Genomic DNA, 27,367 nt, shown 5'->3' with positions numbered 1-27,367 from the left:
GTTTCAACACCCACATGTCCCTATACCTCTGTTTAAACGTGGCTGCTAGTTCTGTGTTTTTTCTCGCAGCATTTCGAGCTCATGATCCCGTTGAGCTCTTACCTCGTTAGAAAAAGGGTTTCTTTCTGTAGGGCAAACCGCAACTCCGACTAGGTGGCTATTCCATGAGACTTCATATGCATCCAATACCACTCTTTGACCTGGCCCTCCATCAAGCAATGGAACTTTCGCATGATCTTTTTTATTTATTTTATAATTTTAAATGACTTAAGGTATTTCAAGTAGATACATTTTATTACAGGTGAACTAACAAACTAAAAACTTTTATTTTTCTATCCCAGATGTTACAGAATCGGCTTACAAAAATGCAGTCTTTCTTTGATGATTAACGCAGCGCTGTTTTGCTCCACTTTTTGGAACGCCAGCGGACTGTGACTTGCTTCAGGACTTCAGTATCAGAAATATATACCGTGGTGGCTGTCACATTAAACTTTTTATTACAAACGATTTTTTCTATCTCTGCTTTTAACGTGGCAAACATATTTCTACTTTTCAGGGTCGGAACATACATACATACTTTTCAACAAATACAATATACGATGTACGATTAACAGTTATAAATGCGAGTATATTTAATTTTACCTTTGTGTTATCGTGGGTTGCAAATTTATGGTTGTCAAAATTAAAGGAATAAATTCTGCAACTTCTTGATGTACAGCGTTTTTATATATTTGGTACATTAGGACAACTATTATTGGGAGCTCTTGTAAAACTTTTAAGGATAATATTCCGCGAGGAAGAAGATTATACTGAAAAGAGAAAAAAAGAAATATTATGATAATACATATACATACATAATACATAATAATACATAATATATATATATATATATATATATATATATATATATATATAATAAAGATTTAAAGAGGACTCTTTGAATAGAAAAAGCCAAAAATTTCACGACCCGTTTTTAATTATGTAACCCATATATCTGGAATTACCTTCTTTTTTTGCTGAATAATACAATACATCAACGATTTATAAAAAAAATCACTGGCTTGAACCATTAACAATATTTTGATTTTATTTTTTTTTCTAACTTTAAAGTGCCTCTAAAAATGTTTTTTCATCGAAAAGAGACGCCCAAGCAAGATGGCGGAGACCACGACAGCATGGAACTTTTTCAACTTTTGTATGGGAAATAGCTTATAACTCAAACCGTTGGACCTCATTCAAGTTCACTTTTTGATACATGAGAATTCTGTATGTGGAGACAAACAATAAAAAAAATTCAACTTATAAAAAAAATTACAAAATTTTAAAAATATGTTCACATATATTTTACCTAAGTCAACGACTAACTTTCATCGAGCGCAGACGTCAGTACCTAATCTTGTGTCTTATCTTTTCTTTGCCGTGCTTGCGATCCACACTGTTATTTGCTTATAGGCGGTACCTTATTTTTCAAGTGCAAGTGCATTCGCATATTGTTCAAAAGTTTTAATTTATTGAAAACATGGCCCCAGAGCCTGCAAATTTAGGGGATAATCGCAAAGCGAACAATTTTAAGATGAGTTTCAAGAACTCCCTGAAAAAACGAAAGAAAATTTCATTTCCATTTCGTAATTTTCCTGCCTTGCTGTTAGCCGCGCTGCGAGTTATAAGCAAAAAAAATGGTAAACATTTCCACTCTTTTATTGTTGGTAAAACCCAAAAATTATGCAGAAAAATTCCTTAAATCTAAATTCTTGGCTGGTATATGTGAAATCGAAAGCAAACTCCATGATTGTCTTACCATTGTTAATGGTACTATTTGTGCCCCCTTCCTTGCAAACATCCCTGAAGAAGAAATTATGAAAGAGCTGGCCGACCAAAATGGTCAGTCCGTATTTAAACTCTTGAAGAAAATCGTTGACGTATTAAAACCATACTCGTTACCATCATACTCGCCACATTCGATTTATATAACTTACCTAGCAAACTGGAAGTCTCATGGCATACGATCAAAGTAAGGGCGAACATTCCCAACCCAATGAGGTGCAAAACGTGCCAAATACTCGGCCAAACAGCCAAATTCTGAAAAAACTCGTTCAAGTGTTAGCTTGGAACCTCCCCCCTCATCCGCCAGCTCCTTGTACACGAACACACTGCCTGAATTGCAACAACAAAAAAACCTCATTAAAATCAAAAACTTAGAAAATTCAGTATGCGAGAAGTTAGACTGATTCCTAAACAACAAAATCCCGTGATAACCAACCTTTTTAAACATTGCAGTGGAATTTAAACGGAGTTTTCAACAATTACCACGAATTAAAATTACTTATTGCAGAACTCTCTCCTGACGTTTTATGCCTACAAGAAACACGCGTACCTTATAACTTCAAAAATTTAAGATGCCCTACTTGCTTCTGCTCCGCAATAAAATTTGAACTCACACACCCAGTCTCTATTTCTATATTTTTCTTGTTTCAAACCAAGTTCCCGAACCAATAGTGCTTCTAGGGGACTATATTTTATGGAACCATATGTGGGATCAACTCGCGCGGTAAAAAAGTCAAACAAATTTTGTCCTTATCTAACTTGATTGTGCTTAATGGTGGCTCTGGAACACATCTGACTACCCACAACACTATCACGCACGTAGCTCACCGGAGCAAATGGGTCATTTGCGATCAGTTACATGGAATCCTATCCTCATTTCCCTGTCTATGCTATTTTACGGAACTTTCCACTAGATGGGCAAATCTCAACTACTCAGGGACACAAAACAAACAATCTTCCAAGCTTTTAAGGAGCAAATGTCTATTACCAACCTTCTTATATACAAAAGAGCGAATGCCATTAAAAAAAAACAGTCGTATTTGAAAAACGGAAGTGCCTCGAAAACTTTACATCCAAAATCTCACTCCTTTCGTCTGCAAAAAAGATATGGTCAGACATTAAATGTCTAGTAGGATATTTAACAACACCCATTAAGTTGATTAATGTCGACAATACTATAACAACTGTTTTTGTCTGCATAGCAGAATCATTTAGCAAGGTTTGGACAAAACATGGAGCTGAAGAAAATTTCAGCAACAAATATGAATGTCTCATAGAAGGCTACCTATTCTCTTCCTACGTTCTAATCTCGCTAAAACCAACCAAAATCAAAGCGGCCATCCAATCCGCCAAAGGCAATGCGCAGGAGCTCATCATGCCCTATACAAAGATTGCTTAATATATTTAACTTCATCCTGTCCACTGGCAGCTACCCTCACACTTGGAGATCTGCTATCGTCATCCCCAATCCCAACAACAACCCAACAAAAGTTCCTCTAATATAAATTGCATTTATACCCTGACTAAGCACAAGCATCGAAAAAGCATTGCCCGCCGACTTATGTGGTTCATAAATAGTCACAACCTGATCAGCGACTACCAAGCGGCATTCAAAAAACCCAGCACCATGGACGGCCTTCTCAGAATTCAATACTTCGTGTCGAATGCCACTTCGGCAAGGAATCACGTCACGAAAAGGCCTTTGATCGAATTGAGCTATGGGGCATTATGAACAAGAGCACCTTCAAAATTAAATTAAAGGGCAAGACTTCCAGAACAGCCAACATGCTAAACGGAATCCTAAAAGGTTTGGCCCTATCAGTAGACCTTTTCATCATCGCTTTCTTCTACCTTGGAAAAAAACAACACACCTAGTAACGTTTTTCAGTATCAATTTGCACGCCTTAAAAGCGACCCAGGGAACTGGATTTATACTGACGGATCTTCATTACAATCGCTGTTGTCAATCACGAAAACGATATTAATGCAGGAAGCACCCTACCCGACTTAAGCTCTGTATTTACCATCGAGGCTTTTGCAACTCTACTAGCCAGTCAGCACGCCGCCTACGCCAAAGGGAACACGCCATCTCCACCGATAGTCTTTCCACTATATCTGCTCTGAAAAAACACGGACACCCTATCCTGCAATTTTCAGAATTGAATGCTCTTTGCGCAAAGAGCACATCACACCCTGCTTCATCATGAGAGTACAAACTTAGCTAAGAAAACCCATTCGAAACAATCATCTAGCATCGACGTTGTCTCTAACACACATAAAAGCTACGCACATGAATATGACTCAGACATCTTGGCCACAGCAATGGATTTAGTAAGGGAGGCATTCGGTAGTCAAAGGTTTGCTCGAGCGTTACTTGGTTCATGCTCGCAAGTTAACTTTCTTTCTGATAATTGCGCTCAAGCTCTTCGATTACCACGGAAGCAATATTAATATATTTAGCATCGGGGGACAGCCAAACTCGGATAAGACATCTGGCAACATCAGCAATTAAGTCTCGGCCTAACAATTTTAACTTTCACATGAATTCTGTCTTACTAAGCATATCGCCTATCAGCCAGATGCCGAAATAGACACCTCAACTTGTTATTGACCTCGAAATACTCCACAAGCAAAGTTTACGACATAATTTCAATCGAACTAATCAAACTGGGTCTTAGGACTGCTACTTTGTTAAAAACCTTGTTTGGTCACTGGTCGCTGCAAGCGAGCCAGTCCGACAACATCGCACTGTTGTTCTCTTATATTAGATGAATCGATAAACAACAAGAAAGGAATCAAACTTCGGCAAGCCGAAGTTCATATATAGTAAAAATTCAATATTCTTGAAAGCATTAAAATTACGATTTACTTGCGTATATGTGATGTGTGATGATGATTTGAAGAAGATTTTTTGATAGTTTCTATGATATCCTTTTCCGATTTTAATAAAATTAAAAGTGTAATTCTGAACTGTCAAATCATTAATTAGCCAAAAGAAATTAAAAAAACAACAAGAAAGGAAGCAAACTTCGGCAAGCCGAAGTTCATATACCCTTGCAGCTATTAAATATTCTTTATTTTTCCGATTGTTCCTATGGGATCTATATGATATAGTCGTCCGATTTTGATGAAATTTAAACCGTAATTCGGAAATATTTAACCATTACTATATGTCGAAGAACTAAAAAATAAATTAAAAAAACAGCAAAGTTATAATTTTTTTAAAATTTTTCCTATTGTTCCTATGGGAGATAAATGCTATAATCGTCCGATCCGGCTCGTTCCGACATATATACTACCTGCAATAGAAAGACAACTTTTGGGAAAGTTTCATGCAGATAGCTTTAAAACTAAGAGACTAGTTTGCGTAGAAACGGACGGACAGACGGACATGTCTAGATCGACTCGCCTAGTGATGCTGATCGAGAATATATATACTTTATAGGGTCGGAAATGTCTCCTTCACTGCGTTGCAAACTTCTGACTGAAATTATAATATCCTCTGCAAGGGTACAATTAGGAAACAAAAAAGTTAAATTTAAAAAAACAATTTTTTTTAATATTTTTATTGTTTCCATTGGTGCTTTATGTTATATTCGTCCGACTTTGATGAAATTTAAACCGTAATTCTTAAATATTTAACCATTACTATATGTCAAAGAACTAAAAAAAATTAAACAAGAAAGAATGCAAGCTTCGGCAAGCCGAAGTCCATATACCCTTGCAGCTATTGCAAGAATTTAATACTTTCTAAAACATTAAAATTATGATTTACTTGCGTATATGTTGAAAAACATTGAAGCTATGATGATTTGCAGCTCAATTAGATAGTTATTTTATATATTTTTATTATTTCTATGGGAGCTATGTGATATAGTCGTCCAATTTTGATGAAATATAAACCGTAATTCTGAAATAATTACCCAATACTATACGTCGAAGAACTAAGAAAAAATTAAAAAACAGCTAAAATATAATTTTTTTTATTTTTTTCCGATTGTTCCTATGGGAGCTATATGATATAGTCGTCCGATTTCGATGAAATTTAAACCGCTATTCTGAAATAATTATCCATTACTATATGTCGAAGAACTAAAAAAAAATTAAAAACAGCAAAGTTATAATTTGTTTTTATTTATTTTTCCGATTGTTCCTATGGGAGCTATATGCTAGAGTCGTCCGATTTTGATGAAATTTAAACCGTAATTCTGAAATATTTAACCACTACTATATGTCGAAGAACTAAAAGAAAAAATTAAAAAAAAGGGCAAAGTTATAATTTTTTTTGTATTTTATTTCCGATTGTTCCTATGGCAGCTATATATTATTTTAACCGTAATTCTGAAATATTTAACTATTACTATATGTCGAAGAACCAAAAAAAAAAATTAAAAAACAGCAAAGTTAAAATATTTTTTTATTTATTTTTTCGATTGTTCCTATGGAAGCTATAGTCGTCCGATTTTGATGAAATTTAAACCGTAACTCTGAAATATTTAACCGCTACTATATGTCGAAGAACTAAAAAAAATTAAGAAACAGCAAAGCTATAATTTTTTTGTATTTTTTTCCCATTGTTCCTATGGGAGCTATATGATATGGTCGTCCGATTTTGATGAAATTTAAACCGTAATTCTAAATTATTTAACCATTACTATATGTCGAAGAACTAAAATAAAAATTAAAGAACAGCAAAGTTATAATTCTTTTTTTTATTTATTTTTTCGATTGTTCTTATGGGAGCTTTATGCTATATTCGTCCGATCCGGCTCGTTCCGACTTATATACTACCTGCAATAGAAAGACAACTTTTGGGAAAGTTTCATTCAAATAGCTTTAAAACTGAGAGACTAGTTTGCATATAAACGGACGGACAGACGGACGGACATGGCTAGATCGACTCGTCTAATTATGCTGATCAAGAATATATATACTTTAAAGGGTCGGAAATGTCTCCTTCACTGCGTTGCAAACTTCTGACTGAAAGTATAATAATATAAAAACAGCAAAGCTTTAATTTTTTTTGTATTTTTTTTTACCGATTGTTCCTATGGGAGCTATATGATATAGTCGTCCGATTTTGATGAAATGTAAACCGAAATTCTGAATTATTTAACCATTACTTTATGTCGAAGAACTAAAAAAAAAATAATAAACAGCAAAGTTATTATTTTTTTTTGTATTTTTTTCCCATTGTTCCTATGGGAGCTATATGATATAGTCGTCCGATTTTGATGAAATTTAAATCGTAATTCTGAATTATTTAACCATTACTATATGTCGAAGAACTAAAATAAAAATTAAAAAACAGCAAAGTTATAATTCTTTTTTTTTTTCGATTGTTCTTATGGAAGCTTTATGCTATATTCGTCCGATCCGGCTCGTTCCGACTTATATACTACCTGCAATAGAAAGACAACTTTTGGGAAAGTCTCATGCAGAAAGCTTTAAAACTGAGAGACTAGTTTGCGTAGAAACGGACGGACAGACAGACGGACATGGCTAGATCGACTCTGCTAGTGATGCTGATCAAGAATATATATATGTTGTAGCGTTCTTATTATTTTCCGACATTGTAATAGCGCAGCGAGTTTCGGTTTCACACGCACGAAATCCTAAACGCAACTACCAGCGTCATCCCTTCTTCTTTCTGTGCTTACCACCGAACCACACTCGGCGACAGCGACACAACGCTGTCGCCCCGCTAAAACGGTACTTCTTAAGCGACAACACGCAGACAACCAAACAAAGCACCGTTGGAGGCTGATGCAATATTACTTTAATGATGAAATTAGTCTTCAGGAATTTTCCAGAGACTGTATACCCATACACTCATACCAACATCCACACACTCTTAGTGTGCGCCGACACGGCCATTCTGACCATTACACGACCTCGGGCAATTTTACCAAAAATGCTTTGTTACCATTCAATCAAAAAAGTTTATTCAAATATAACTTTTAATTTTTCATCTAAATCTATTATTTCCATTACAAATAACATCTTCCTATTGATACAGCTCTTTTTTTTTTAATTATCATTAACCATTCAGATTTCTCATTATATTATCTAATGCGCCACACGCCATGATCAAAACAATTGTTTTGCACTTGTGCTTACATTATTATTACAGATTTTATTATTATCTCTTAAAAACAACTGTACTGTCTCTTTTAACAGAATATTTTTACATTTTTTTCAGTAATGTCTCTTTCAACAGTGTCTGCTTCAACTATTTCATTACTGTCTCTTTCAACAGTTTCTGATTCAACTTTTTTTTTTTTATTACAGTCTCTTTCAACAGTTTATTTTTACATTTTTTCATTATTAACTCTTAAAAACAACTGTACTGTCTCTTTCAACAGTTTATTTTTACATTATTTCAGTACTGTCTCTTTCAACAGTGTCTTTTTCAACTACTTCATTACTGTCTCTTTCAACAGTTTCTGATTCAACTTTTTTATTACTGTCTCTTTCAACAGTTTCTGTTTCAATTACATTTAAATCCTTATTACAACTTTCAAATTCAACTGGTATTTGACCATTTGGCATTTTTCTTATGTCATCATGAGCATATTTATATTTTCTATTATTTGTCAAAGACCTAAGCATATATCTATCCCCCTCTAATAATTCAGTTATTTGAAACGGCCCCCTAAACTTTGGACTTAACTTTGTTTGATGCGTCTCTTCATTTTTTTACAATACGAAATTTCCAACCTTGCATCCAAAAATTTTAGCCTTGTTTTTATCAAATTGCTCCTTGTTAATTGTTGCAGCAGTTGTAATATTTTGACCTGCGCGTGTTCTTACTTCTGCCAAGTCGACCTCTTCTACCATATCGCAGGGTGGAAGCAACCCCAACGGGCGAGCAACTTTGCCGATAAAGAATTCCAAGGGGCTTGATTTTGTCACTCGACTAACCGTACAGTTCAAGGCAAATTGAACTTATCCTAATGCATCTTGCCAAGATCGATTGCTAGTTTCAACGGCCGTTAATAAGTTCATTAAGGTGCTAATAATGCGTTCAACTTGACCATTGGCCCTACTTGCACCTGTCGCAATCAAATGCAAATTAATTTTTTGTTGTGAACAAAACTCACTAAATCTAGTGCTGGCGAAGCATCTGCCCTAATCCGCTATTATACGATTTGGCACTCCAAACAGAGAAATATCCGACGTGACAGCATTTATGCAATTTTCAGCATCAATTTTAAGCGTGTGGGTTAAATAAACAAATTTAGTGAAAGCGTCCACCTGAACAATGATATATTCCTTCTGATCAGACTTGCCACTCAACTTCCCAGTTATGTCGATGTGAATGGTGTGCCAAGGTGTACTTACTTTTCATATTGGATGAAGACTTACTTGAACTTTACCCGAAGAAGACTTTGACATTTTACATGTAATGCAGTTATCAACAAACTTCCGAATATACTTGGACATATTATCGAATCAGTAATAGTCATAGGCCTTATCTAAAGTCTTCTCCCATCCCAAATGCATGATGGACTCATGAATTTGATTTATTACGGACCATCTAAATGGTCGAGGAACAATTGATAAGTTTCGAGTTCTACCATTTCGCTGAATTTTTCGATACAGTATTCCAGCTCTCAATTCGTAAGTTTTAGCAATGTCCTCAGCAAGAGAATTTTCTTTCAATTTATTTACAATATTAACTATTTCAGAATCTTGACGCTGTTCGGCCAAAAGCCAGTTGTCAGATATTTCCGCCAAATTAACTGGTTTTTATAAAATTTTGCAAGTCAATTCTGCTGAAGGCGTATTTCTTAAAAAGGAGTCAACATGAGACATTCAATTGCCTTCTTTATATTGTATGTCAAATGTAAAGGACTGTAAATACGCCCATCATCTTTGCACCCTGGAATATAAATCCATTTTAGTTCTTGATGCTTTAAAAGTGTAACTCAGTGAAGACAACAAAATTTCTACCGAATAGATATGGCGAAAATGTTTTATAGACAAAACAACAGCAAGAGTTTCTAGTTCATAAGAATGATACCGTGCTTCAGCCGGAGAGGCAGCCTTACTAAAATATTCAATGACTTGTTGCGACTTGTTGTTGATTTTGTGTAACAAGAAGGCACCGTATCCCCGAGAACTTGCAACAGTATGCAACTCAATCGGATGGTCGGATCAAAAATTACTAAAACTGGCTTTTGTGTAAGAATAGAAATAACTGTTTGTCTAATTTCTTCATGTTCCGATCTCCAAACAAAATTATTCTTCTCCGAAGTCAAAAAATATAACGGTTGAAGTAAGACGCTAATCCAATAAAATGGCGTAAAGCAGAGACTGTCTTAGGAGGTGGCAAGGTAGTTAACACTGTAACTTTAAGCGAATTCGGGCGGATTTCACCTGCACTCACTTCATATCCCAGATATTGAACTGTTGACTTGAGAAAAGAAAATTTTTTTACATTGAATGAAAATCCAGCATCCGTGAGACAATTAAGAGTAATTTGCAACCTTTCCAAAGCCTCACTTTTTGTTGCAGCAGCCACCATTACGTCATCAATGTCAACGACAACAAACGTATTTGCAAGGTCTCCAAGTGCTTGCATGACTGTGCGCTGAAATACTGAAGGTGAGTTTCTGAGCCCAAAAGGCGTTGCCAAAAATTCATATTGTCCGTCTAGTGTGACAAATGCAGTACACTCTGCCGATTCTTTGTGCATGGGAATTTGATAATTCCCACTTGCCATGTCTAAGCATGTAAAATATTTTGCTCCATAAAGTCTGGATATCTGATCTGATATAAGTGGCAAGGAACTTGGCTTTATGATTTTACGTTGTAATAATTCCTTAATCTTGTCTCGTACCAATTCTCTTTCATTTGGACTAAGCCTATATGGTCTTCTTTGAACAATTTTTCTTGGGTCTACTAAATTTATATTGATTTCACCAGAACTATCTTTAGTCGAAGGAATTCCATTAATAAAAGCTTTTGAATATTTTTCGAATAGATCTTGTAATTTATCTCTGTATTCTCCAACAAGATCGGTATTTAATTCACAAAATTTATCATCATTCGAACAAAAATTTACATTTTTTTTTCTAATAATTTCGATTTTTCCTGGTGATATTATAATATTAAATCCAGGGAACAGTACTTCTCGACCAATAATAATATCATTCATCAAATACTCATTGTCTAAAACATGAAACAAAACTTCAATACAGTGTTGGTTAATTTTTACGTTGCTAAGTATTTGTAATGTGCTATATATGCCTCCACTACCAATACCCTTCAACATCACTACATTGTTAATTCTTTTACACTCGCTTTTTTATGGTGACCAAGTGCACTCCTGTCGCTACTGTTCCAGAATGTTCCATGAGACGAAGGATGATTTTGCTGCTGTTTAGCTCGACATTCCATCATTTTGTGGCCTAATTTTCCACAAAAATGGCACTTGATTGTTGAAAGTTTCGGATGCCTTATGTCAGTTGAAAATATTTTCTCTTACAAAGTTTTCTTTCTTTTGTTAAACGTGAATGCTTTAGGCTCGGCTTGCAATTCACTTCTGGTGTGCATATTTGAAGTAAAGGTTAGGCGCTGCAATCTGTAATCAACGTGAGCCATCTTGGCAAGCGTTACCGAAACTGCAATTTCCTCCACATTCGTGTCACGCCATTTTGTGAGAAGTGACGTCATCATTCGGCTAGCAAAATTGGAGAGACATTCGCCATGGGTCGGACAATTAGCTAACATTGACAGAAACATAGCCGTTGGCGTTTCTACACTGCCAAAACGCTGCATGAAAAGTTCTTTAAATTCGTCCCAAGTTATGTCGGGATAACAAGTTTGTGCAAGCCACTGCGACGCACTACCTTCCAACGATGCACTCAAGGCCATCACCAATGCGCTGCCTTTTACGTATTTTCTGCCATAATTATATTTACTGTAGAGCACCACGCCGATGCGCCAGCGCCATCAAGGTCCGCGTTGAGTTTTGGTAGTACAATTGTTTTGTATTTGTTGTTTCAGGTGTCGATGATTGTACAGCTTTGATAAGCTCGATCAAATTTATTTTTGCATTTCCATTAAAACTCGCCATGGTCCATCTGATTCATTAGATAGCAAGCCAGATACCACTTCTGATGTTGCAGCATTGTTATTATTTTCCGACATTGTAAAAGCGCAGCGAATTTCGGTTTTATACGCACGAAATCCTAAACGCAACTACTCGCGTCATCCCTTCATCTTTCTGTGCTTACCACCGAACCACACTCGGCGACAGCGACACAACGCTGTCGCCCCGCTAAAACGGTACTTCTTAAGCGACAACACGCAGACAACCAAACACAGCACCGTTAGAGGCTGATGCAATATTACTATAATGATGAAATAAGTCTTCTGGTGAAATTTCAGAGACTGTATACCCATACACTCATACCAACATCCACACACTTTTAGTGTGCACCGTCATATACATAAATCTGTTCCAAGTTCAAGATGCATTGCCCTGACTGTGAATAGGGCAACCCACCCTTTATAGTGGCGTCGGCCGACTGTTAACATCATTTGGCCAAAGTAGTCCAAGTCTACATATGAAAAGTGTCTTTGGTATGGCGTGACTATATCTTTTGGCAATTTCCCCCTCAAATTACGATACGACGTGCGGTTTTGTTCTTGCAATATTGCCAGTTGAATTTGGCCCGTTTAACAGCTTGTCTTAAACTAATAACCCAAAGTTTTTGACTGATTTCGCTTAAAATAAGCTCATTGTTTTGGTGGTGATAACGCTCATTGTACCATTTGACTACCAAATTAGTCAATTTGTGTCGATTGGGCAAAATACTGGTTGAGGAGTTCGTATACCACCAATAAGCCATCCGTTAATTTGGAACATAAGGAATATGTTTAAGTTCTTTTCGGAACGTCGTCGGAACTCTGAATGCATTCTAGTTCTTGAGAATAAGATTGAGACTGTGCCATTTTACATAATTTGTCTTATGCTGATTGTAATTCGCTTAACGTAAAGTTCACTACCATGACGTACACGATTTATAAATCTTAAGATCCATCCTACACTTCGTTTCAAACGAAAATAGTGTGCAAATCGACTCATGTCAATTTTCAGGAAAGGTAGCTTCAAACCTTTTCTTTCCGAAATGGATCTTTCTACTCGTGCATGTGACTAGCTAAAATTGAATTTCTCAGTCGAGTTCCTAAGGCCGCAACCTGTAGTTCGTATAGTATATATACTATACAGTTCTACTTTTTTTTGGTATTTGATTCGCCAATAGGCCACGGATGCCATCTCGCTCGCATCACAAACACGTGCAGTTCAATGCTTACGTCACACTCGAGGAATATTGGCGAGTAACACTTACTCATTTTACATTTTTGTAATCATTTCAAACTTTATAAATTTTATTCCGTTTGTGACATCCTAAGTTCTAAGTTAAAAATAAAATCGTCGTTTTGGCTACTATGATGCACTCCGAGTATTTTGACTACTACGCTGGCATTTATTTAGTCCTTATTATTATTAAGGTTGTGCTGTACGTCTAGGGAATTCGACACAAAGCCTCTTAAATCGAAATTTGCCAGCTTGTGGACACACTTAACCGTTTCGCTTATTTCAAGGGCTTCGCTTTTAGTACTTGTCTCGTACGGCTTCAATTATGTCATTTAACATAAATAATCTGTAATTGAAGCCGTACGAGACAAGTACTAAAAGCGAAGCCCTTGAAATAAGCGTTTTGAGCGTTTAGATTTTTTACATGCTGAGCGCAACAAGGGGAAAAAAGAACACCGAATATCATTATATTAATTTTAAAAGTAGATGCGTACGATTCTTGGTTTCTATACTTCCATAAGAATCTTAAGGCGTATTGGTCATCTTCTATAACCCTTACTTGTAAAAACATTTCTTTAATGTCACCGCAAACTGAGCCTTGGCGAGATTGAAAAAGTACTTGTGTTAATGGTGGGTTCTCATCTGGTCCTTTCAAAAATTTTGAGTTAAGATAAATTCAATCCACCTGCTGCTGCATCGAACACTTTATTTTGGTTTGTTGGTATTATAGACTCCGAGATGGGGTAAATACCAGGTGCGATTATTTAGGATGGACGCTTCCTATTTATAAAGTTAAACAGCATAACCTTTGCTCACGAAATCCATAATTGCTTGATCATTCTCAAGCATTTTTTCTAAATTAATTTTATTTTCCACTCAGTTTATTAATCGTTTTGTAGCGTCTTTTAAAATTTTTCTCGCTCTTGTAACGCCTAATGATTCTAGTCGTTGCTCTGAGATTTTGACTTGTTTTCACTTATAAAACAATATGAGACTAAATTATGCACTTCCCTTTCCAGATAAAAGTTCATTGATGGGATACGATGGTAAATATCAAGGGACTTTTGGAGCTTTTTTGGGGTTGTCCAAAAATATACCTCACCAAAGCGGATTTAGCTACAACCAAATTTGTGTCAAAGACAACGCTTTTAATTGTGGACACCAAGTGACAGTTGCAAATTCCGATAAAAATCTTTAGTCAGGAATCTATGTAGTCATTAATGTATCTCCAAGTTGCTTTAGACTAAGAGACTGAAAAGGTAGCTGCCATTCTGGTACATTCCGTTTTTCCAACGAATTCTTAGTTGCAATTCCATAGATTTTACTTCTGTTCTTTGAGATCCAATCCAATTTAATGTAAGTCCCGCTTAAGCATTGCAGACACCCAATCTTTCTGCTTATTTTTAATTGATAAATGTCGCCAAAGATCCTCCGTCAAGAAAGGCGTAGGTGTTGATAATAGATTTATTTGGACCAGTTCGTTAAACGAATAATGATTAATAATATACCAGTTGTATTTGGTTTAACTGTGTTAACCCAAGCTTTGGGTTGATTTACAGTCACATTCTTTGTATTTATAACAGTATGCTCAAAATGTAGAGTGCTATGGTGGTATCTCTGGCAACCATCTGTTTTGCGTTCCAGCTTAAACTAAGAACTTGTCCCGTTGTGTCCACGATACAGGCAACAATAACAAAGACCAAGTTCTTTAACTAGAGCCCATCTGTTCAGTTGTAACGCCTTGCCGATATATGCAGGGCTGTCATTGTAGAGGTGCTCTATCGATCTTAATGAGAAACAACAGAAGTTCAAAGACTTAAAGTCTTTAATGCCGTTGTTGTAATTGTGCACTTCAATGATTAATTGTTAGAGAAAAAATGCCGTTGTCGTGAAAATTAGCCGCTGTTGCTCGTTTACGCTCTTGGTCGCTTCTCTTCTTATTAATATATTTTTCATAGAGTTGCCAGATGGTGCAAGCTTGATCAGCTGGGCAACTTAACATTGCTAACGTGGGACTGAACACCATTTCTTTTTATAACTTGCCTTTTAATATACCGCGCATTTGAGTAATGGATGATTTCCCTTTCATTTGTAACAAGTCACCATTGGCGCTTTGTGAACCTCTGTATGTTGTGTGGTTTGCATGACAGTTCTTTGCTAATAACGATCAGTGTTCATCATCGGATTCATAAGGATACTTTAGGCACACTTTTACCTATTTCGCCAAGCCAAGCGCTAAAGTGGCTTAAGTTTGGGAAAATAAATATATTTGTGCAGTGTTCGCTTCATTGTATTCGTTTTGATAAGGGCAATTTCCCAATGAGCTGTTCTATCAAGGTCGGATTATGGAGGTATTGTACGGCTTCAGCGAATTGTAAGTATATTACTAAATTTTTAACTTTAGTTGCAAAAGGAACTGTTTTATCGAGGTTGTGTTCCGATAAAGTTGCAAATTCGTTACCCATCTCAACCTGGCTTTTTATTAAAAGTTCTGGACTTCAACAACAAAAATGTAAGCGATCATATGACCCACATTTTCGGGATTATTCAGTAAGCTTTTAGCTTAATTTTTAGCATTTCCCATAATGTTTTTTGCAATCCTAGTAAGTTCTCGAGATTCGTATATTGATGCGTAAACGAATATTCATTGAACATGGTAATAAATACTGGCAAATCTTCCGAATATCCATTTAAGTCTGGCAAGTCTACTAACTTTCTGCATATTAGATTGTCTTTGCATAAAAGCAGCTTTTACATGTGTTGAAATATTTGTAGGATAGACCCTGTTTCCCGACCTATTCTGTGTAACCAGACTAGATGTGCTGCCAAATGCACTGCCAGATGCGCCGAATGCGCCGGCACATGCGCCTTGGGATGCTGCAACTCCGGGAAGAATGCCCGAGCTACCATGTGCAACCAGGCTGGTTGAGCAGCCAGATGCGCCATGAGATGTGCCGAATGCGCCACCAATTGCGCCATGAGATGCTGGAAAAACGCCCGATCTACCCTGTGTTGTTAGGCTGCATGGACCGCCAAACACGCCACCAATTGCGCCATATGAATTTTACTTTTATTACAATTTCAGATTAAATATTTTGTACCATTGTCTTAATGAGCTTAGATATTAAGCATATAGCTAGGTGGGGGTATGGCTTGCAATTGCCTTCGTAATTTTATTTTTTCTTATAAAATATACAGCTTAAATAAATATAACTACAATTGCAAACATTAAGGATCTATGACCAGTAAGATGATGAAAATCTAACTCATGTTTTCGTTTAAAAGGTTCTTAATTCTTAATATGAATAATTATTGGTTTACCTAACGGGTTCCAAACAAACTTATGTATTTCTCTTGTCTTTTCTATATATGATAATGATAGTGTCCCTCAGTCTTCTACCTGAATATTGTGATGAGCAAACAATATGTCATTTGTCATATGTCATTTAGTTTATTAACGTTTATAAACAGGGGCTACAACAAAAACAAACGTATGCGCTGACGACGGACCGTAGGCGTTGCTTGGTGAGCTCAAATTTTGTACTCAAATTAATTGAAATATAAGAAAATCCGCTTAGATATGATGATTCTGACTCTCTCTATTACTGGATTGAATTGCCGCTGTGCTTAGCATACTCCCCCCGTTGAAAGCCTGTCTTTCAACTTCATCATTGATGGGCAGCAGGCACAACTTGTTGACAGCTCTTCTGATGTCGCGAGAGAAATTTTTGACAAAATGATCCTCACACTCCAGCTCTTCCATGCTGGCCATTATGTCTCCACTGTCCAAATATTCGACTTTTTAAAATTGCCTTACCAGACATTTCAAGCGGACATGAAATTGTGTATCGACACTATGGTTCAAGCCTTGAGATGCCAAAAAAGAGGTATTGCCGCGAAGCCTATCCCCGCCACCAGTCACGATCCAGCCAAGACGAGTCTTCTGCAGTAGTGGCAATCCATGAACCATCTTAATTTGGCCCACGTTCACGATGCTTCTTTGTTACATTTTCTGATTATAGTATGTTTTAACGTACTAATTTTTTAGTTTCCGTTCGCTACGCATATCGTGCGGCTAGCTCAGAAGATGTGTGTGTTAGTCCCACCAAATTTATACAAACGTGACGGCACAATTGACCAGTAAGAACGCATTAAAAGTTCGGGTATAAAAAAGGGATCTTTATTTGCCGACCCGGTCTGGGGCTGATAGTGACAAGTGGGGAACTCTAATGCCTTCATCTTTTCCGTGGACTTGTAGACTTGCAGTTATTGATGTCCTCGCTCTGCTCCCTGGAACGATGTCCTGGCTCTGATCCTTGCTCTCTCCTGCAGAACCAGAAGCAGCAGGGTCCTTGGCTCTCGGGATTCGGTCAGCTGCCGTTCGTGGTCTAGCGGGAAACTACTGTGCTCTTAACACATACGCCTTTTGAGACACCAGCCGATCCAACGCATATCCTTCCGGGCTAGTCGCACCAGGACCTGTACAACTCTCGCAGGACGAGCAGGCATACGGCGGACTTCGCCTATGCGATCCTTCCGAACCGAAGTTGTGAGAACTTAGACTTAGACTTAGCACAAAGTCCGAAGTCCGTAGTCCGGTGTTGTCCCGTTGCACAGTGGTCGGTTCCATAGGCAATAAATAAAAAAATCAAAGTCAAAATTTTGATTTTAAATTTACCAATTCTTATTTTTAATTGGTCTAGCTATTTAAATTTATTCATCTTTTTGTTTTGCTCAATCTGTCCTCTTCAAGAAAAGCAAAAAGAGAGAACATAATATTCATTGAGTATTGCAGAGTAAGCAACGTGCATACAGAACAAAATAAAATATTATAAAATCAAATTCTGTTATATTCGGGTCTAAGCTACGAAAATGTCATTAAAAATACTCCAACGGAAGCCATTTTTATACCCTTGCAGAGGGTGTTATAATTTCAGTCAGAAGTTTGCAACGCAGTGAAGGAGACGTTTCCGACCCTATAAAGTATATATATTCTTGATCAGCATCACTAGTAGAGTCGATCTAGCCATGTCCGTCTGTCCGTCCGTCTGTCCGTCCGTTTATATGCAAACTAGTCTCTCAGTTTTTAAGCTATCTGCATGAAACTTTCCCAAAAGTTGTCATTCTATTGCAGGTAGTATATAAGTCGGAACGAGCCGGATCGGACGACTATAGCATACAGCTCCCATAGGAACAATCGGAAAAATAAATAAACAATATTATAACTTTGGTGTTTCTTAATTTTTTTTTAGTTCTTCGAGATATAATAATGGTTAAATATTTCATCAAAATCTGCCGACTATACTTTAAGTATAGTACGGTTTAAATTTCATCAAAATCGGACGACTATACTTTAAGTTATAGTCGTCCGATTTTGATGAAATTTTAACCGTAATTCTGAAATATTTAACCATTACCATCTCCCATAGGAACAATAAAAAACAATTTTTAAAAATTTAACTTTTTAAATTTTTAATTTTTTTTACAAATTGTTTATGATTAATTAATAATTTGACAGAGCAGAATTTTATTAAAATCGGAAAACGATATCACATAGTTGCCATAGGAACTATCAAATAAGCTTCATATAGCTTCAATGTAATCATACACGCAAGTCAATCATTATTTTAATGTTTCAAGAATATTTAATTTTTGCAACAGCTGCAAGGGTATATGAACTTCGGCTTGCCGAAGTTTGCTTTCTTTCTTGTTTTTAATTCTTTTTGACTTATTTATAATTTGAAAGTTGAGAATTACGTTTTTAATTTTGTTAAAATCGGAAAACGATATCATATAGCTGCCATAGGAACTATCGATTAATTAAGCTGCAAATCATCATAGCTTCAATGTTTATAAACATAAGTAAATCATAATTTTAATGTTTTCTAGAATATTTCGTTTTTGCAATAGCTGCAAGGGTATATGAACTTCGGCTTGCCGAAGCTTGCTTCCTTTCTTGTTTTTTTCATTTATTTGTTCGATTGTTCCGGCGGAAATGGCTCTATCAGTGATGCTCTCCTAGTGATGCTGATCAAGAGTATATATACTTCACGGCGTTGCAAACTTTTGACTGAAATTATAATACCCTCTGCAAGGGTATAAAAACCTGGAAAAACTATTTGAGTCTATTTCTATGGCAGCTATATGATATTGTTTGTCCGCTGCCTATTGGGAGGCAGCCCCAAGAGTGATAGTTGTTGTTGCTTCGCCACTGCTCTTGTGCGAATGGCGAAGCAAAGCAAACAAGGACAACTATATATGTTTTGCATGGCGCCTTTCCGCGAATACGATAGGTCGACTCCACAGACAGCAAATGGTTTTGTGAGCGACAACCGGTCTGCAGAAAGTGAAACCATGATCTGTTCCAGCAAACGAGGCTTATAGTGGTAGCAGTGGACACAGTTGCGCTCCTAATTTACTAACCAGTCGACGAGAGTTAATGATCCATACGTAAGGCGTAAGAGACCGATTAGAGAATTAGTTCCTGCGTGCATGTTAGTTTGGTGAAGAAATTCGAAGAATTTATATGTGAATGTGTGATCTTGCTGGTATTTGCGCATTTTCTAGACGCCCGCCAACACGAATGAGTGTCACCGTGCGACTTCCAAAAGCTGATTCGTGTTCTAGACGCCCGCCAACACGAATGAGTGTCACCGTGCGACTTCCAAAAGCTGATTCTGACATACAGGGTGTCAGCCTTTGAAGATCTGGGCTGAAGTCTTTACTTTTCTTTATTTGAAAGAACGTTTGATGCTGAATTAGTCCTTTGCTTGCAGGAATCTTGTTTAACGCTCGCAAAATTTAAGCTGTTATTCGAGGAACACGATGATACGAAGAGGATGTTTTTTTTTTCAGATCCGGTGCATTTGAACGATGACGCTTTTCGTTTCTCCAAATCCAACGACTTCGGCCTTGTGTCCACGAGATATAATGTCAGCAGGATTTTCTTTTTCTGGCACATGACGCCCATAAATGTTCGATGATTTTTTTTGAATTCCTGAGATAATCGGATCAAAACAATTTAATTGGGAACAGTGTAAGCCAGTGCAAGACGATTCCGGAGTCTCCCCAGAAAACTTATTTTTGTAAGTTGCTGAACTTTTTAAACAGCACAGAGCTCTAACCGTGGAAGAGAAAGGACTTTGATTGGGCAACCTTTGCCTTCGCTATGAGTAAATGAGATTCTACTGATCCATTTTGAATTGAGCCCAGATATATGCAGCATATGCACGCTGGGAAGCATCTGCGAATCAAAGTATTTTGCAGTCATGCTTCGGAGATAATCCTACATGTCGGGGTATGGCGATTTGGTTCAAATTCTGCTGGTCAGGATAAATAGATTGCCAATGATCTATTAATTGTTTAGGCAGTGTTTCCCAATCCAGATGACTCATCCACAGCTCTTGAACAAATATTTTGCACCGTATATCCACTGGTCCTAACAAGCCAAGTATGTCATACAATTGGGGTCTCCACGGCATTCCTAATGTTTTTGTGATATCTCTGCTGTCGAACTTAAGTCGCTGTTCTTTGATATTATCAAATTCCCAATTGTTGGGCAGATTTTGAGAAAGGAAGTCGAACTTGAATTCGCCTATTCTCGATAAAAACTGAAATTTCACATTCTTCAATTTTAATTGTGTATTGATTTAGAGAAGGTTCTGGAAACGATACAATTTCCCAAAATTTTTTAAAATGTTCATTCAGCTGTTGGGACTGCAAAAAGTTGCACATTAGAATGTTTTGCTCTAGATAGCGAATTGTCAGCGACTTGTCCATTAATATCCAAATTAAGTGTTGCGTAGACATGGCAGCCCAAGCCCTAGTCCTAATTTTCCGCCAGTGAGTAGTTCAAAGAATTCCTGGATGCTTAGTAATTTCAAATTTTTTGTGGTTTGAAAAACAGCCAAATTTATTCCGTCAGGGATTGACCACTTTGATGACTCGATACGAGTGGCGGGTTCAGTCAATGCTATTGTTTCGGTAACAGCAAATTGCAATGACCATTTGTCAGCAGACAAACTTCAGCGAATGGTCGTCGAGACTGAGAACTGAAGTTTTGCTCTAACATCTCCTATATCAGACTTGCCTAAAAAATAATTAAGTCGCATGTAAGTTGGAAGTCTATTGCACTAACACAAGCTCTAAAAGTGGTTCGTTTTGGGAGAAATAAGTCCTGCGTAACTCAACAATAAATGGAGCAAAATCTCGGAGGTTCCTAGCAAGAGCATTAAAGCCTACTTTTGGCAGAACTTCTGGTCAGTCAATGATTTCAGCCACCAGGTCGGCGATGAAACAGAAGGAGAATATTGTTCTGCGATTGGAAAGGTGAACGAGGAGACACTGCTGCTGATAAGGGGGAAGGGTTCAGAAAATCTTAAGGGTGAGAGAGCGAATTTTAAAATGTTTTTGTAACTTTTTAAGTACCTCTCATGGCCCTGAAAAACGATCTGCCAAAACCATGCTGTTCAGTTTTCTGTAGTCGATATAAACCCGAAAACGTACCATCTTTTTTTTCTGACTTACGAACTATTCCAACCATTCATCAAATTGCTTATTTACCATTTCTGCAACGAGAGGGAGACTTGTGAAATGGTTTTACTTCCATGGTCACTGATTCTTCGTACTGGGGAGAAACAGTAATCAAGTAAGTTTATTTAACAATTTTATATACAGCTCTTAGGCCCGTAAAACTTAAAGCCACTGTCGTCGCAGCAAAATGTAAACTTCCTGGTAAAATCATGTTCTAGCTAAGTACCACAGTCAATCGCCTCATCAGGCACAAGCAGACAACTGGCCAGCAAGAACATCGGATGTAAAAAATCCAATCGGTTTTGCTTTTTTCTGACCTAGACATACCAGTGATACGCAGCGTTTTGCTATTGCTACCGCTCTCCCTTTGACGAGATCCGTAGCAGAGCCATATCAGAACAACAACTTATTACCATCGCTACGGCTACGCAGAGCACAGAAATTCTTTTTTTTTGCTGTTGCTATTAGAGGTGGAGAACTATCGATGGCACTATCGACACTATCGATGGTTGGGCGCTATCGAGCCACTATCGATAGCAGCAGACACCTTCGATAGCGGCCCGTCCACTATCGATAGTGCCATCGATAGCGGGCGTCTCACATCGCTAAAATACTTTAACGCGCATTTCACACACAACTTCACACAAACAACTGAAAAATTGTTAAAATTGACGGGAATTATAAAAAAAACTATTAAAAATGGAACGCTTTTTAAAAAAAGGTATGTTTAATGTATTTTGCATAAGTATTTTGATGGATAATGTGTTGCATTTAAGGTACACGTCGGAGGTCCGCAACACCTACTGCGCCAAGTCCAAACAAACAGGACTGTGATTGCACCAGCACGGACTCTGAAAAAGATGTTCTCCCCGAAAGCCAAAAGAACTCTAAAAGGAGTAAAATATCAACTGTTTGGAAGTATTTTAAGAGGTCCGACGACAAAAAACTTGCCAAATGCCTTGACTGTGGCAAGGAATATAAAACAAGCGGCAATACATCAAACTTGCGCGACCATATAAAAAGGTTTCATCCCAGCTTGGAACCGGACTCTAACACAACAGCTGTAAAAAGGAACGACACTGCGTCTACAAGCAGCAGTTGCAGATCGAGTGTGAACTCTGTGGCTTCCTTGTTCAAAAGAGCTGTCCTGTACGAGTCGAATTCTAAGCGAAAGACCGACATCGACAATGCATTGACAGAAATGGTCGCTAAAGATGTACAGCCATACAACATTGTGGAAAACGAAGGTTTTATCAAATACAGTCAGGTATTGGATCCTCGTTATAAATTGCCAAGCAAGACATACTTGCGTGATGTGCTTATGTCCAATCTGTACAAGGAAACCTCTGCCAAATTGTCATTGATATTTCAAGAAGTGACGGATGTATCAATAACTTGTGATTTGTGGACATCGAGTGCCAATGACAGTTTTTTGACGGTGACGAGTCATTTTGTTCATAACTATGAACTAAAAACAGCATCCTTGGCTACAAAAAAACTGTTAAATGTAACAAATCACTGTTCGCAAAACATTGCAGATACTTTGCGAAATATTCTAATTGATTGGAACATTTTTAATAAGACCGTGTGCATTGTAACTGATAATGCCAGCTCCATGCTTAAAGCATGTGCAATATTGCAAATTCAAAATCTGCCATGCTTTGCGCACACAATCAACTTAGTTGTGCAAGATGCATTAAGAGTTGATGACGCAGTCATAAAAAATTTATTTACCAAGTGCAAATCAATAGTTAGATTTTTCAAACAAAGCCCGATTGCTAATGAAAAATTTAAATTAGCACAAGAAGGTACGATTTATACTTTGCTGCAAGAAGTACCAACAAGATGGAACAGTTTCTTTTTCATGATTGAGAGAATTTTAAAAACAAATGATGCCATTGCCAAAGTCCTATTAGGAACCACAAATGCACCTCAGCCATTTACGGCTGACGAAATACTTGTGTTAAAAGATATGGAAAAAATATTGTCTTTCTTCCAGCAAGCAAGTGAAAAAGTTTCTGGTGGAAAATATGTAACCATATCTCTGATTATACCCATGGCATATGGGCTTCTGCGGAAAATCGAAAAATTCTTGCCAGAAACTATGCAAGGAAAAACAATCCAAAATATATTAATGGAATCAATAAAGAAACGACTCTCAATTTATGAACAAAGAAATGTATGTATGATGGCAACATTATTGGACCCACGTTTTAAAAAAAATGGTTTTCAAGACGCTTCAAACGCTGAACAAGCATCAACCTTTTTTGAAAACGAACTGGCCCATTCGTCAATCGAAGAGTCCAGAAAGGATCTGACCATCGCAGCGGACACAAGTACCCAGGACACATTTTTTGATTTTTTGGGTGAACGATCAGATAGCAAAATCGGAAACGCACGAGTGGATGCTATACTTATTAAAAGGCAATATCTGGAGAGGGCAATTGTCAGTCACGATGTGGACCCACTGTTATGGATTAAGGTATGATTCGAAAACAAATTATAAGTTATCAATATTTACATACGTATTTTACTTTTATTCCAGGTTAATCAAACTGATCTTCCCTGCATAAAGGGCCTCTTTTGCAAATACCTTTGCATTCCCGCAACATCCGTAGAATCGGAAAGAGCTTTTAGCAAGGCAGGGCAAATTGTTTCCGAGAGACGCACCCGGCTCAAAGAGAAAAACATTAACATCCTGTTATTTTTGAATCAAAACTTTTGGTTAAAATAAACCATTTTTCTTAAAAACTTAAAAAAAAAATTTTTAATTTCGGACGATATTATCGGTGACTATCGATGGTACTATCGACACTATCGATGGTTTGAAAAAAACAATCGCTCACTATCGATGGCGCCGACTATCGATAGTTCTCCACCTCTAGTTGCTATAGTTTACCATAAGAAGAAACTGCGAGCAGAGCAGAGCAAACACATTTTCATTGTATTGCTATGGATCTGCTCCGGTTCTCGTCTAAGTGAGAGCGACAGCAATAGCATAGCAATGTTTTTATGAATCTCGCTGCTATAAATAGATAGTAAATGAAAACCATGGTGATACGTTCGATCCTGTATCGATGAAGCATTCTATATTTACACCATTTATAGAGATCACCTTGCTGCACTTTTGCACGAGCAAAGCACAGCTTTATATTGGTTCTTTATACCAACAAGTCCGTTTATAACGTATCGTATTACCGCTGACTTCGCCATATTACCTGCTGCTGCAATCTGTCGTATCTTGTGAAATGTTTCGGTCTGTTTTTCTGTTTTTTATCTAGCGATGCACGTCCGCACTGTTGGCGCTGCTAGCGAATTTATCAAGTAGTACACGTTTCAACTTGTTTTAGTCGCTCGCACACACAGACTGTAAAAACAACGTATCAACGTAACTACATCTGTTCAAATGTGAGCTCGAAAATATCGAACCACTGCTGAACTCCTTGACCGTTAAATTCGTTCACAACTTTCTCGAAATTATCTTTTTGCTGTTTAACGTGACTAATTGTGTTCTCGTCAATTTCAATTTTTTAAGACAGCAACTGTAGTAAACTAGCCATTTGCTTGTTCATCTCCGCAACTTCCATTGCACTGTTTTCTCTCCCATTGTCTTGCTTTAAACCTCTTCAATGTTGATCTAGAACTTCATGATTCTTTCTTGCCGGCGTTCTACCTGTCATTTATTTTTATACCCTTGCAGAGGGTATTGTAATTTAAGTCAGAAGTTTGCAAAGCGGTGAAGGAGACATCCCCGACTCTATAAAGATTATATATATATTTTTGATCAGCATCACTAGATCTAGCCATGTCCGTCAGTCGGTTTGTCCGTCCGTCTGTCCGTCCGTTTCTACTCAAACTAGTCCCTCAGTTTAATCTGCATGAAATTTTACCAAAAGATATATTTCTATTGCAGGATCGGACGACTATAGCATATATATAGCTCCCATAGGAGCAGTCGAAAAATTATTAAAACAAATTATAACTTTGCTGTTTTTTAATTTTTAAATATTTCAGAATAACGGTTTACATTTCATCAAAATCGGACGACTATATTATATATATCTTAAAGAAACAATAAAAATATTTAAAAAATATATATTTTTTTAAATGTAACTTTAATATTTGATAGTTTTTTTAAATTCTTTTTTTACTTATTAATAGTTTGGGAGTTCAGAATTACACTTTTAATTCTATTAAAATCGGAAAACGATATTGTATAGCTGTCATAGGAATAATTGAGCTGCAGATCATCATAGCTTCAATGTTTTTAAACATATACGCACGTAAATCATATTTTAATGTTTTCAAGTACGAATTTACATTCGAGCCTATATATCGGAAAACAGATCGCTTTCAAATAGGCAATGCATTTAACATTCACCCACTACAGAAGCTAAACTCAAACACCAAAAGTGTATGGCAATCGCCAAAAATTGCAAAACTTCTAATCTGAGCCTAAGAGAGATAGCTGATGAGACTGCGGTGACGTGCAGACGAAACTAGCGCTAATCCTATCTGAGTCCGGGGATCACTCCCTAGGGAGTGCAGCGTAAGTTCGAAAAATAGCTAGAAAACTAATGTGAACTATTTTCTTCTTTTCATTTGCTTTGACCTTGGAGAAACGATTTGCACACGGCATTATCGAAAGGATTAGCCAAATACACCAACAAAAACACTCAGCTTAATATATATGTATATTTTTATTAATTGCCTTGAATCATCTTCCTTATTCTCAAAAAGTTCCAAGGCATTATCCAAAAAGCTGGGATTTAATTTTACAAGCAATATCTGGTCAAGAACATCCAGGCCTAAGCGTTTGCGCTTGCCGCTTGCTACTTTATTGTCTTACGCTGCTAAAACAAAAACAAAAGCGACAAAAAGAAAATTCATCCAACAGTCCAAGCATTAATTTTCCCGCCTGCCACTTCTGAAGACTTCCTAAAGTCGATGCCTGCCGGAGCTCCGACCTACGCTCATAACTGTAAGCAACAGCAAAGCAGCAAGCAATAAAACTGAAAAACCATCGACTGTTGCTGCTTTTTGATTTTTGTCGCTTTTTGATTTTTGTATTTGCTACGACTGTGACTTCTGATTTTCTAGGAGCAGAAGCAGAAGCAAAATCATATGAAATGAAACTTACTGCAGTTTTAAACACTGAATATTAGGAGCAGAAGCAGAAGCAACAAATCAATTTAATAAGTCGCAAGCAGTCAAAACAGCAAAAAGCAAACATTTTTCGACATTTGCTACCTCGACTGCAGTTTTTTCAAACACAGCTTACATTAATTTTTTTTTTTTAAATTTGAGGATTACATTTATATACATTTAAACCCGTAGAGTAAAAGGGTATATTGTACTCGTTCGAAATTATTTAAAATTTAGAAGAAAGCGTTTCCGACCATATAAAATATATATATTTTTGATTAGGATCAATAGACGAGTCGATCTAACTATCTCACTCCGTCTGTCTGTCCGCCTGTGTGTTCGTCTGTCTGTCCGTCTGTCTGTCCGTCTTTCTGTCTGTCCGTTTGTCTGTCCTTCTGTCTGTCCGTCTGTCTGTCCGTCCATCTATTCCTCCGTCTGTCTGTTCGTCTATATGAACGTCGAGATCTGTGAAACTACAAAAGCTAGAGATTTGGGAATTGTAATACAAGATACGAGTACATCTTACGCAGCTTC

General features: G+C 37.0%; 2 protein-coding genes across 6 annotated transcripts in view; one reads left to right on the top strand and one right to left on the bottom strand.

Moving 5' to 3' along the window:
- Positions 1–27,367, bottom strand: part of LOC128263966 (transcription-associated protein 1-like) — a 249,763-nt gene that overhangs the window by 149,429 nt on the left and 72,967 nt on the right. For all 3 annotated transcript variants that reach the window (XM_052999246.1, XM_052999247.1, XM_052999248.1), the window contains exon 4: positions 643–809. In XM_052999246.1, the coding sequence (XP_052855206.1) occupies positions 643–809 (167 nt within the window). The remainder of the gene's footprint in view (positions 1–642; positions 810–27,367) is intronic.
- LOC128263965 (zinc finger BED domain-containing protein 4-like) lies at positions 22,229–24,452 on the top strand. 3 transcript variants are annotated; one of them, XR_008268610.1, is made up of 4 exons: positions 22,229–22,409; positions 22,465–23,867; positions 23,923–24,170; positions 24,234–24,452. XR_008268610.1 is itself a non-coding variant. In XM_052999244.1 (3 exons), the coding sequence occupies exons 1-3, from the start codon at positions 22,388–22,390 to the stop codon at positions 24,420–24,422; spliced, it is 1,917 nt and encodes a 638-aa protein (XP_052855204.1). In that variant the 5' UTR covers positions 22,253–22,387; the 3' UTR covers positions 24,423–24,452. The 3 variants fall into 3 exon arrangements, 1 of the variants encoding a protein (XP_052855204.1); XR_008268611.1 differs by having other exon boundaries at positions 22,250–22,409; positions 23,688–24,170; XM_052999244.1 differs by having other exon boundaries at positions 22,253–22,409; positions 22,465–24,170.

This window comes from Drosophila gunungcola, unplaced genomic scaffold (assembly GCF_025200985.1).
Source record: "Drosophila gunungcola strain Sukarami unplaced genomic scaffold, Dgunungcola_SK_2 000035F, whole genome shotgun sequence".
NCBI classification, from domain to species: domain Eukaryota; kingdom Metazoa; phylum Arthropoda; class Insecta; order Diptera; family Drosophilidae; genus Drosophila; species Drosophila gunungcola.
This window is presented reverse-complemented; position numbering and strand designations above follow the sequence as displayed.